General features: G+C 55.7%; 1 protein-coding gene across 1 annotated transcript; it reads left to right on the top strand.

Moving 5' to 3' along the window:
• The first annotated feature begins 7,975 nt into the window (after nucleotides 1–7,975).
• Nucleotides 7,976–8,797, top strand: OLIG3 (oligodendrocyte transcription factor 3). The gene has a single exon (XM_075148115.1). It carries the CDS (start codon nucleotides 7,976–7,978, stop codon nucleotides 8,795–8,797), a length of 822 nt encoding a protein of 273 aa, XP_075004216.1.
• Nucleotides 8,798–12,403: the final 3,606 nt, after the last annotated feature.

Raw genomic sequence — 12,403 nt, 5'->3', positions numbered from 1 at the left:
TCCACGTGAAGGTAGAGGTTTACCAAGGACCCAGCTAAGCACCCCAGCAAGGAAGTGTCTTCCTGACAAAGAAAAAGAGAGATAGCTTCAAGCTAGATCTGGGTACACGAAACTGCTGCTACTGGACACTCACCTTTGGTTCTGGTGTAAAAGAATAACAGGTGAAATGGTTACAGAAGCGGTATTAGCAAACCAGAGAAGGTGGCTTGCTTTTCACTCATAGGTCCTTCCCTGAAAACAGTTTTGCTCAGCATCAGTGGCTGAAAAGAAACTGTGAGCTCCCTTAGCTGAGCTTGGTGTCTATGGCTGGCATGGGCTCTCTTAAGATCTTATTATTAACATTTTGCTGATCAATTTCCTTCTTGGGAAACAAATATGAAAGGGCCTGCCCCCAATTAAAGCATTTTTGCTTAAAAACTAAATGATCTCATTGGAGTAATTAAGCCCTTCTTTACAGTACTCACTGGTTCTTTATTGCAAGGAACTGCACTGGAAATTTGAATTTTAGGGGCCTGACCTCTGAGTCTATTGAAACCAAGAGACATCAGTCAGCTTCAGTAAGGTTTGGTTCTGGCCCTGACAGGCCTCATAATAAGCAAACAAACACCACAGTTCATCAGTGTTTCAGTAGTTAATAATTAGCCTTTGCCATAAGCTGATGAGAAAAGGTGGTGTCGGTGGACCTAGTCTTCTCTCCCTCTCTCTGTCTTTTAAGAGACGGAGGTGGGACTTTTATGATACTCATTACTATTGTGTCTGAGCACTTCTACGCCTGCTCCAAGCTCCCGAGAATCACGGGCTCCCAGTGTTATATCCATAGGTTTGTAGGTTTTCCAGTCCAGGCTGAAGAACTGCAGGACCAAGAAAGGGTGCTGATGGGCCCTGCAGCCACCAGCCTCCCACAGCACAGCAGGCCTCTGCCTGCTCTTAGCACTCGCCTAGCGCAGTTCCCCCTGCAGTTACGCTTCTCCGAGATGGGTCTAGGACTGTTGTCTCCCTTGTGTGAGACATGAACATTTCTGAAGACTCCGAGGGTGGGGGGGTTCTGCAGGTGTGGTGGGGCAATGACCATGGGGCTACACACTGCCAACACTATACTTTCCTGTGTGCCTGCTTTCTGACCATCATTCTTTTTTGTACTTGTGCTTGACGTTATTTTCCTCCAGTGTATTTTATTTTCCATTTGTGGAACCGCATTTACATTAACGGTGCAATTGCCAGTGAAAACGGACTGCCTCATTTCAGCTGCAACTTTAAAGAAGATGATAATGGAGAGTGATTCAAATTGTAAGGGTGGGAAAATGTGATTTAAATGATGCAAAAAACTTATCTTATATAGTAAGGCCTCCCTGAACATTTGAAGCTTCAAAGCAGTAGAGCAAGAGACTCAGAAGTGATTTATAAAAACAGTCTTACGCCTTAGCCGGGCCAGATTTTACCATCGTTTCTGGTGTTCATTAGCATCTCATTGCACATGTCGTCCCATTGATCCCAATGGAACAAGCCCACACAATAGAGTTCTATTCAAGGGTGGTGAAGGCAGTCCATACGCCCATCCCCAAACACTGAGACATGGCAAAGGTTTGTGAATAGACTGCTGATAATTTTTGTTGTGTCTTCTAGAATTTGTACTAGCCTATTAACAACCCGTAAATATTCACTTGAGACATGCATTGTTTAAAATTGAGATACAAAAGGAGACAAGGATTTTTTTTTCTTTCTCTTTAGTGAGTCTTCCACGCTTTCAAATGCGTAGTGGAAGAGTTGTTCAATAATTTCTATAGCTTTATTTGTTTTCACTATAGCTATGAAAAATAAATTGCATTAAACTTACTTGTTTCTGATACGGCAAAACATGTCAATCTTTAGTCGTTACAACAGCAATGTTTTCACTCTGGCCTAAGATAACTTTAAACATTTGAGAAGCTTACTAAACAGCAGTGCATCTGGGGTTTCTGATGGGAAGGATTTGGGGGGAGTGGGGGGGGAGCTCTCATGTACTCTCTGTCCGTCTCCCACTTTGTTTATATCTGATATTTAAATAGCCTACATGACTTCGAGACCAACTCGGTAATCGTCAACTATCTGCTAAAGCAGTGAGGGAGAAGGTTCTTAGAAGTCAGTGGGTGAGTTTCGGTACCAAGTGTAGTAAATGGAGAACGTTCACAGTAACGAGAGTGCAGACAACTGCAAGTGATGTGAAAGGCCAGAAGGAAAGACAAAGAAAACTTGCCCATTCTTAAATGTTAACATTTTAGGTGTGAATATGGACCCAGAAGTTAAAGAGAGAGAAAATAAAAACAGGCCTTTGAGCAATGTTATTATCCTTCAACACAGTGACAAGCCAGCCGTGATTCCAAAGTATGTGACAGGCTTGTTTGCCAGGAATACCAGGTTTAGCCCATTCTGCATGTGTGAAGTGTGGACCACTGTCTGAGCTCTGCGTATGGGAAATGTGCATCACAGTCTCAGCTCTGTGGCTGTATTTTGGAGGTAGTGCAAGTTTTACCAAGCATCTAAAAATAAACTGTTTAATGGATTCAACAATACCGATAGGTTTTTTCTTCTTAAATTCCAAAGACAGCAAAATATTTCACAGTTGACTAATACCATGGCACGTCTGATAGCTTTAGAAACATTCAAACTGATTTTCCATAATCTTTTCTCTAAATAAAACACAGGTTTCAGGTGCATTCACTACAGAAAAAAATAAAGGAATTAAATGCAAACTGTTGATTAAGTGCTTTTTATTGTTTACTGAAACTAATTTCAGGCTTTTGGTAGCAAACGTCATATATCAGAGGATTAGCAATTTGCACGTCTCTAATTAATTAGTCTTTGACATTTTAAATTTTATTACTAAGGTTTTATGCCATATTTTTTCCAGAAGTTTTGCAAATCAGTATTTAGATACAAAAAAATAAAATGCCATCCTTTATTAGGTGCACTGGAATGCCCAGCAGTTATTTCCTTTAAGGTTATAGTCTCCCCAGAAGCAGTGGCTGGTATGGACCCGATCCTGACATCGTCCGCAGGATACTTTAAAGGTCGGAGTTCCAACTTCATACTTAATAAACAGGGGGAAATTTTGTTCTGACCCCTTGTTGCCAACGAATTTGAAAACATATGAATGGAGAAGAATTTTCCTGTGTCCAAGCAGAGGAATATTATCTCCGGGTTTCTTTGACTGGAGAATTTGACTACAGCAGCCCAGGACAGCCTTCTCATCCCGTTCCAGTCAGAAGGGAACTCGGCATTGCCTTCGTACTGCCCTACTTCTGGAAAGCAAATTCGTGATAAACACAAGAATTAAAATAGTCTTTCAGCCTGTTCACTTTGGTGATGTCAAAGTGTCAGATGACGAGATGCTATCAATCTGAATTATACCGTCAATCTAAATGCAATCCAGTAACACATTTGGGGCAAAACCAACATGCGGTTAGGGAACCTCGGCTGTCCTCTCTAAAATAAAATGAACGCCGTTTAGAAACAACCAAATTTCAGCTTTAGCACCCAGCGCGGTGTAGCACAATCCGTTCATAGCAGCACTCGTCTCACAGAAGCTGCCTGAGAGCTTTCTTGTAACGCAGTGACCTGTGTTTCCTAAATAGGATCAACAACCACCTTATCGTAATGCTAACATTTAGAACTCTTTTTATACTACAAACGCGGTTGTCAAATGTTCAAATTAAATTAAAAGCAAGCAGAGATAGCAAAATCTAATAGCCATAAACCACAAAAGCTAATAGTCTTCTAATAAACCCACAAGAAAAATACATAATACTGATTTAACCAGTCTTCATATCATGAATACGATTCTGTGCTGCCAGCCAGGTCAATAAAGTCAAGGGAAGCGCAAGATTTAATATTCTTTCATAGTAACGCTACTATGAAAGTAGTAACGCTACTACGAAAGTAGTAACGCTACGCGAGAGAAAAGTATATCCAATTTCCCTACCAAACTCTGTAAGGATTCAAAATCGGGCACTGCCTTAAAGTGCATCCATTAATGAAAATCCGATATTTGAAATCGCACAACTTCCATTCCGAGGAGCCTCTAAACCCCAAACCTGTCCCCTGAGCGGCGGCCAGCCGTGCCGCTACGATTGCAGGTTGGGTTACGAGCGGGTCGCGTTTCCCACGGCCCCGCCTGATGCGGACGCGGAGGCTGTGCGGGATGCTCTCGCACCTGATTGTCTCTCTACTCCAGAGCAGTTTGCCTTCCCAGAGAAAACACGTTTCTCTCCCTCACCAAATCTCCCTGCCTTTATGAAAACAGGAATTAAAAGGCCGGGGAGCGCATGTTAATTTGATTTAGCTACCACGCAGCTACCATTTTCGTCCTTCTCCTACGCCCCGATTAGGAAAACATTTGATTTTCTGACTCCCGGGCGTTAATTTCGTTGCTGCCGGCGTCGGGGGGAGTCTCGCTGTTGACTGAACCGGGGCAGCGGCACGCCCGGAGCTCCTCCGCAGCCCTGTCCGAAGTGCCCTGGCCGGGGAATGGCGGGCACTTGTCCGGGTGGGGAGAGGCGGCAGCGGGCGCAGCCAGCCCGCCCCGGGGCAGCGCGGCCCCCCGCCCCGCCGAGCACCCACCGCCCGCCGCCGGGACGGGCCGGCCCGGCTCCGCCGCTCTCCGCGGGCTCGGCCAGCAAGTGTCCGGGCGGCTCTCCTCCCCCCGTCTGCGCCCACGGGTGGCACTTCCCACGCACCTCTCTGCTGCGCTGAGACCTTCCCTTTTTTCCTTCTCTCTCAATGTTTCTTTCTTTTCTTCTCTTTTTTTCTTTCTTTCTCTCTCTCTTTCTTTTTCTGTTTCCGCTCTCGCCCTCTCTCTCTCTCTCATTCTTTTTCTTTCCCCCTTCCTTTTTTCTTTCTTTCTCCCTCCCTCCCTCTCTCTCTCTCTCCAGCATCAGCAAAGTAAAAGCGGCAAAGGAAAGCAGCGGGGCAGGCTGGACGCGCCAGGCAGTGTTACGACCAGCAATCGTGCTGGAGCAGTGCTGCCCTTTTCCGAAACGACTTTCCTGGCGAGGCACCCTATGCTCGGGATTTAACCTCGCTTTACTTTCCCAAATCCTTCCTTTGCCCTAAGGCGACTCCGAGCAAGGCCGAGCCCCGCCGCCCCGTCCCGGGAGGGGGATGCTGCCGGCCGTGCGTCCGACAGCCGAGCCGGGAGCGTTGGGGAGCAGCGACGTCGCCGGGAAGCAGGAGAGAAGAAATATTCGTAATATTCCTCCGAGTGACGACCCGACTTTTCCTTCCCGTCCCAGCGCCCGCCCCTTTCCGCCCCGCGGTGCACCGGCGGGTCCGTAGGCCGGTATCGCCCCCCGGCCCCATCCCGATGAAGCCCCAGGCCCGGAGGGGAGCGGGGCTTACGGAGCAGCCCGCCCTGCCGGAGGGGAGAACGGGACCCCTCCTGTTGCTTCCCCCGACGGCGTCTTTTCGCCTTCCTCTCCTCGGCCCCCGTTGGACTCAACTTCCCCCAAACCGAGCGGCGTGTCTCCTCCGGAGCGGCGGACGCGGGCGCGGGGGATGGGAGCTGCCGCCCCCGGGCAGCCTCCGGCCCCAGGGCCGGGGTTTCCCCCGATCCTGCGCGTTTTCCTGCCGCCGCCGCCGTCTCCGTGTCAAGTTTTGTTCATTTGCTTCATCCCGGCTCCACGGGAGGGAAGGGCGGAGGGAGGAGCAGGCAACCTCCGGGAGCCCCCCGGAGAGCGGCCCCGCGGGCAGGGGAGGCCACCCGCGCCTCCCCCGCCGGGTGCGGAGACCGGCGGCGCCCGGCTCCGCGGGCGCGAAGGGGACGGCGCTGGGGACTCCGGGCCCGGCCAGGTTTCCTGCCTGTTTGCCCGGCAAACCTCGCAGCTGGGGGAAAAGTCTGGGTGGGTTTACAGCTTTCGCGGCAGAAGCGGGGTAAGCCGAGGTCGCGTTATTTCTGATATATTCTCCTAAATACTTTTCTTTTCTTTTCTTTTCTTTTCTTTTCTTTTCTTTTCTTTTCTTTTCTTTTCTTTTCTTTTCTTTTCTTTTCTTTTCTCTTCTCTTCTCTTCTCTTCTCTTCTCTTCTCTTCTCTTCTTTTTTTTCTCCTTCTCACGGCGGGATTTACTGACAGTGCTGAGATCAGGCGGCTTTAATTTTGCTCAGCAGACTAAGCACAGTTAGACTCAGTCGGATGAAAGTGTCCCTCTATTCCTGGCTCCTCGCTCTCCTCGGGGCCTGGAGACTCTTTATGGAGGAGCGGGGTCCTGCCAAGGAGGTTTCTCCAGGGCCCTGCGCGCCCGTTGGCAGGTGGAAGCTCAGCCCGACGGCTCCCCCCGGGAAAGCGGGGGCACCCGGGCCGGCTCCGGGAGCGCCAGGGCTCGCCCGCCGCAGGGGGCTCCCGCCCCGTCCCGGCTGCCAGACCCGCACTCACCGCGTAGGAGGCACCAGCGGGCGTGGGAAGATCCGGCGGAGGATCACGCTCCCTTCCCCGGGCACGCACAGGGCTCGGGCAGGCTGCCCCTGCCCCCCGGCCCGGTAGAGCCCCGCAGAAGGCTCAGTCCGCCCCGGGGGCAGAGGCAGAGCGGGCGCCCGGCGGACGCCCAGCACGGCCGAGAGCTGGGCTGGTGACACCTGCCCCAGGTGCCCCGCCAGCCCTGCCCGGCGGAGCCCCGACCTGCCCGGCCCCACGCACCCCCCCCTTCCCCGCCCCACCGCCGGCGAGAGAAGGTCCCGCCCAAGCTGCAGCCGGGGCCCGGAGCCGATGCACTTACTGGCGCGAACGCCTGGGGCCGTTTTGCAGCGCTGCCCCCCGGGGCCGGCTCCCTTCCCGCCCGCGTCCGGCCCGGCCCGGCCTTGAACGCAGCCTCTCGGTCCCGCCGGCGGCTGCTCCGACCGCCCCGCTGCACCGCCCTCCCGCCGGAGCCGAGGGCGAGCGGAGCCCCGGGGGCTGCCGCCCTCCTCGAGCCGGCCCTCCCGGCCGGCAGCCCCTCCCGCCGCCAGGCACACCGGCTTGCCGCCGCACCCCGGCTTTCCCCGTTCATTTAAAGGGAGTCGCTGGCCCGGGGGGAGGAGGGCTTCCCAGCGCGCATTTTCCCGCGGAGGCTGCCCGCCGACCGCCCGAGTCATCGCTCTTTTAAACAAAGCGGCGACCCAGGTACGAGCCAACTGCGGCCAGCCCGGCCGGGCGAGGGCCAGCCGGTGCCGCACCACAAACCCCGGCCGGGGGAGACCGGGGGAGGGGGAGGGAAAGGCAAACAAAGCGGGGAGTCGCTCCTGGAGCCGGGCATGCTGCAGGACGGGGGCGACCGACGTCCCCCACCCCCTCCCGCCGGAGCGGGGGGACTTCCCCGGGCTGCTCCGGCCCGCTGCCGCCCGCGGCCGGGGTTTCCTCGCCGGCCCCGAGCAGGCGCGCAGCCCCCCGCAGCCCCTGGCCTCCCTACTGTAGACGGGATGCGGTTTTATATTGGAAATGAGGGGCAGGGGGAGGAGATGGCGCGCACACGGAGCGATGAGTGTGCGGTGTCAATCAGAGGGGTTTTGTGTCTCCTTGACTCCTGATGGTCCGTGGCTGAGGTGTCCCGGGTGGCACCACAATGAATATGAATAGGGGTCCTTGCTAAATGGGACAGTCAAAGCGCACCGCCCTGAATAATGGCACGTCATCCTAACTAGACCATTATACATAGGAGGGCTCCTTTTGTCTCTGCTCTCTGCTGCAGCTCTATAAAAGCCCCTCTTTTTCAGGCTGAGGTTAGTCCAAGCATACACTAACTAGCCATCCTGTAAACAGGCTGAGTAACCGAAGGAGAGAAGAGAGATTGGTGAGAGAGGGGGCTGAGGGGCTTTTTTCCTCTTCCTCCAGCATTTCCAGTCCTTCACTGGCAGAGCCTGCCGTCCGTTTATTTCTTTTTCATTCCGTTTTCGTTGCTTTTTGAAGGAGAGTTGTCTTGTTCTGCCACCTCCAGAGCAGGGAAGAGTTTCTTGCTCAGAAGCCCGAATACAATGAATTCTGACTCCAGCTCTGTCTCCAGCAGAGCTTCCTCACCAGACATGGATGAGATGTACCTGAGAGACCACCACCACCACCACCACCATCACCATCACCAGGACAGCCGGCTCAACTCTGTCTCCTCCACCCAGAACGACCTGGTGCAGAAGATGTCCGGGGAAGGCCTCTCCAGGAACGGCTCCAAGGCCGGAGGGGAAGGCAGCAAGTACAAAATCAAGAAGCAGCTCTCGGAGCAGGACCTGCAGCAGCTGCGGCTGAAGATCAACGGCCGGGAGCGTAAGAGGATGCACGACCTCAACCTCGCCATGGACGGGTTGCGGGAGGTGATGCCCTACGCCCACGGACCTTCCGTGAGAAAACTCTCCAAAATCGCCACCCTCCTGCTAGCCAGAAACTATATCCTGATGCTCACCAGCTCCCTGGAGGAGATGAAGAGGCTAGTGGGGGAAATCTACGGGGGGCACCACTCCGCCTTTCACTGCGGCACGGTGGGACACTCCGCCGGGCACCCGCCCCATGCCGCCGGCACCGTGCACCAGGTGCACCCCATCCTCGGCAGTGCCTTGTCCTCCGCCAACACCTCCTCCTCCCTCTCCGCCTCCCTGCCGGCCATCGGCACCATCCGGCCCCCCCACTCCCTGCTCAAGACCCCCTCGACCCCCCCTGCCCTGCAGCTTGGCAGCGGCTTCCAGCACTGGGCGGGCTTGCCGTGCCCCTGCACCATCTGCCAGATGCCCCCCCCGCCCCACCTCTCGGCCCTCACCGCCTCCAACATGGCCAGGATCTCGGGGGAGACCAAGGACCTCCTGAAGTGACTCGGCGGGCCCCCCCCAGCCCCCGGGGCTGCGCCGGAGCCGGCGCTCCCACGGGCGGGGAGGGGGCTGCGGCCGGGCCCCCCCCGCGCCGCCGACGGACCTGCCCCCGCTGCCCCCCGCCCCGCCAACCCCTCCTGTAACACGGGATTAGTGTAGTAAGGACCTTGCAAAGGTAATGTTTTAGCCGGCTCCTCGGGCGGTGTTTTCTTATTATACTAAACCGGAAAAAAAAAGTCCCTGTTGTAAAAAGAATAATAATAATAATAATTAATAATAATAATAATAAATAATGCCGCTGATGGTGATCAAATGTAAATAATTCCTTAAAATGGATGCAAAAGGGAAAAAAAAAAAAGACATGGTTGTCATTGTAGTGTTCGCAGCTACTAAGAGACGATGAGATCGGTTTGGGGCTTCTTCTTCTTTTTGCGGGCTTTTCCTTTCTTTCCTTTCGCACGGCGACACCTCCGAAACCTCCCGCTCCAAACCCGGCTGCGGCGGGGGGGCGTAGCCCGGGGAGTGCATGCAGCATGCTTCCCACGGCAGCTTGCCACCCGTGGGTACCGGCCACGGGCGGCTTCCCTGGCAACAGGGCGGCTTCCGAGTGAATTCACTAAAGTTTTGTGGGTGGGTTTTTTTTTTCGCAGCTTTGGTTGCGATGCGGTTTTGTTTGCAGTTCTTTTTCTTCTTCCCTCTGTGTCCGCCTAAAAAAAAAAAAAAAAAAAAAAAGAGAGAGAGGGAAATAGTGCAAAACACAGCACAACCCTCCTGCGGGTCTGTTTTGCCAAATCTCCCACCTCCTGCTCTTGGTGAAGTGTGCTAGTTCAGCTGGCTGGGGTCCTCGGGTCCTCTTCGCTTATTTCTCTTGTTGGCTTTGGGTTTGTTCTGCTTTGCTGCTTTTTTTTTTTTAGTTTGGTTTGGTTTTGCATGCGGGGTCGGCTCTTGCCAGATCAGTGACTTGTTTAACTAAACCGGAATCTTTGTTGCTGTTTATTTCCTTTTCGGTACGTTTTCCTGGGCGTTTGCCTGAAATACTGTTATTGTTCATTTCATTTGTTTGTTTGTTTTTTGTTAGGGCCTCAAAGACAATACCGTGTCTTTATTTTTTATATATTCTTGATAACTATCGATATATTTATTATTGACCAGTGTTTCTGGATGAGATTTCCAAATAAAATAAAAAACGAATTACAAGCTGCCTGTTTCGCCTTTGTCTGGGACTGGAAGCTGAGAAAAGGCGCCGTATTTGATCGCCCTGGGTTTTGCCACGACTTTTCTGACCCAGCCGGAGGAGGCTGGCAAGTCTCCTTGTGTGGCTCGGGAGCCGCCCTGCCTCGGAAGCAGCGACAAACCCGACAGCGATTACCCAAAGGTCCCCCGGTGTGCGGGGGCTGCCGGGCTCCCTCGTTTCACACCGGGCTGGAATTCGGTAGGAATTCACAAGCCGGTGGTCCGACAGCCAGTGCCAGGCGGTGGGAGGACGGGCGCAGCTGGGGGGGAGAGGGGCGCCAGGTGCGTTTATAGGTAAAAAAGGGGCAATAAGTACTTTTTTTTCTGGAGATCCAGCTGTCAGCCCTTTTCCGGGAGGGGAATGGCAAGCTGGACAGGGCCGGGAAAGGAGCTCTGCCGCGCCGGGAGGCGGTGCTCCGCGGGGAGCGGCGCGGTGTGGGTGCGGGCAGAGGAGCGGGACCCTCGGGGGAGCGCAGCTGGCGGCTGCCAGCGACCCCCGGCTCCGCAGACCGCAGCGGGGTCCTGCACCTCCCGGTCAGGCACCCCCGGCCCTCCGCCTTTCGTGGAGGGGTGTCCAGGAGGCCCCCGAAGAAACACGGAGAAGGCGACTCCCCGTGGGTCGCAAGCTGAGTATTGACAGGGGAACAGGCGGGAGGGCATTTAAACAGAGGTGCGAAACAAGTTATGGAAGGCACCTCTGGGTGGTCGTGCTGGCGAACGGGCTGTGCAATACTGCAGCAACCAAATCATCGTTAAGGCATAAGCACGCATACACAAACATTTGAAAATCATCAGGAGAATGTATATTTACCCCGAAAACATACTGAACTAACAAATAATGTTGTAAAAAAGCCATTCCCCCGCTGAAGAAAATCCTTGCAAGTACTTCAGCAAGATGATCAAGAGATGCTGCAGATTCCTTCCTCCCTTCCTTCCCCCTTCCCTTCCCTTCCCTTCCCTTCCCTTCCCTTCCCTTCCCTTCCCTTCCCTTCCCTTCCCTTCCCTTCCCTTCCTTCTTCCTTTTAGTTTTCGGCTGTGCACGATTCCTCTGCCTTCCAGGAGGGTCTTCGCCTCTGCCCAAGTCAGTGCGGTGCCCGGCCCCACGGGTCCACGCCCCCACACTCCACACCCCCCCGCGGCACCGGCTGCGGGCCGGCGCCGCTGTCCGCAGGCAGCAGGGAGAGGGTCCCGCCGCAGGAGATCCCGGCGCTGCCCGTGGAGGGGGCGCAAGACGAGGTGGAGAGGGGGGGCATGGTAGTGCGGGGCGCAGCCCGGGCCCAGCGAGGAGCTGTGCCTGCGGACGGGGGCTGGGGGCGCGGCGGCGGTGACCCTTACGGGGCCGCCGGAGCTGGGCTCCCGGTTCAGTGCAGGGCGCTGGCACCTGCCCCGCCGGCTTGGGGAGAGGGGCTGGGATGGAGCCCCTGCCCCCCCCCCGGCAGCCAGGGGCACTTTCACCCCCCACCCCGTTTGCAGACGCAGCCTGCGGCGGTGCTGGCGGAGGGCAAGCGAGCAGAGGGCAGGGACAAGCGGGGAGGAACGCGGCGTGTCGGGGCAGGGGGCGAGGGCCCGCTCTGGCTGTGGGGAGCGGGCTACGGGGTGCAGGTCCGGCCGCGGGGCTGCCGGCCCCTCCGCAGCCGACCCCACCGTCCCCGGCGCACCCCCTCCGTGCCGGGCTGACACGGCTGGGGCGCAAAGCCGCGGCTCCTCCCGGACCCGCATCCTCCCTCCGGCCCGGGGCGAGCGGGGCAGCCTTGGACGGGGCTGCTTCTGCCTAGGACTGCCCCCCAGCTGCGGCTGCCTACAGCTTGAGGAGCCTGCGACGGGGCTGGGCTGTAAATTACAGTCGAGAGGAAGGCGAAGTCACCCCTCCGTCCCGGGGCAGCCGCCTGGAGACGGCAGCCAGGTGCCCGGGACCCGCCGCCATCCCCGGCTGCCCTGCCTCTCCCCAAAGCATCCCTGCCGCTCGGTCCCTTCGGTCCTGGGGACGGAGGGCGCGTTGCCTGAGCAAAAGGACTCTTTGGGGGCATTTGATCCCCACCCAGCCACCCGCAGCCGCCGCAGGCTCTGCCCCGCTTTCCCCGGGAGCCCCGGACTCGTTTCCAATCGCAGAGCAAGGGTGGGGGAAAGATGCACAAGCCGCTTCGTGCTTTTCCGCAGCAAACGGGACCGAGCAGCAGCGTGAGGCTGAGCCGGGGTTTTGAGTTCCCAGGAAAGGGGCGATAACTGTCCCATCCCCCGCCTCCCGGCAGCACCGTGTCCCGAGCAGTGCGAGAAACGCCAGGCTTCTGCCTCCCTGGTTTCACGTCCTGGCCCGCGGAAAGGGGGAAAGGGAAAGAGCACCCGCAGAGATGCCGTTTCCTTCTCCTTTCGATGGGA

The sequence above is a fragment of the Calonectris borealis genome, chromosome 3 (assembly GCF_964195595.1).
Source record: "Calonectris borealis chromosome 3, bCalBor7.hap1.2, whole genome shotgun sequence".
Taxonomy (NCBI): domain Eukaryota; kingdom Metazoa; phylum Chordata; class Aves; order Procellariiformes; family Procellariidae; genus Calonectris; species Calonectris borealis.
This window is presented reverse-complemented; position numbering and strand designations above follow the sequence as displayed.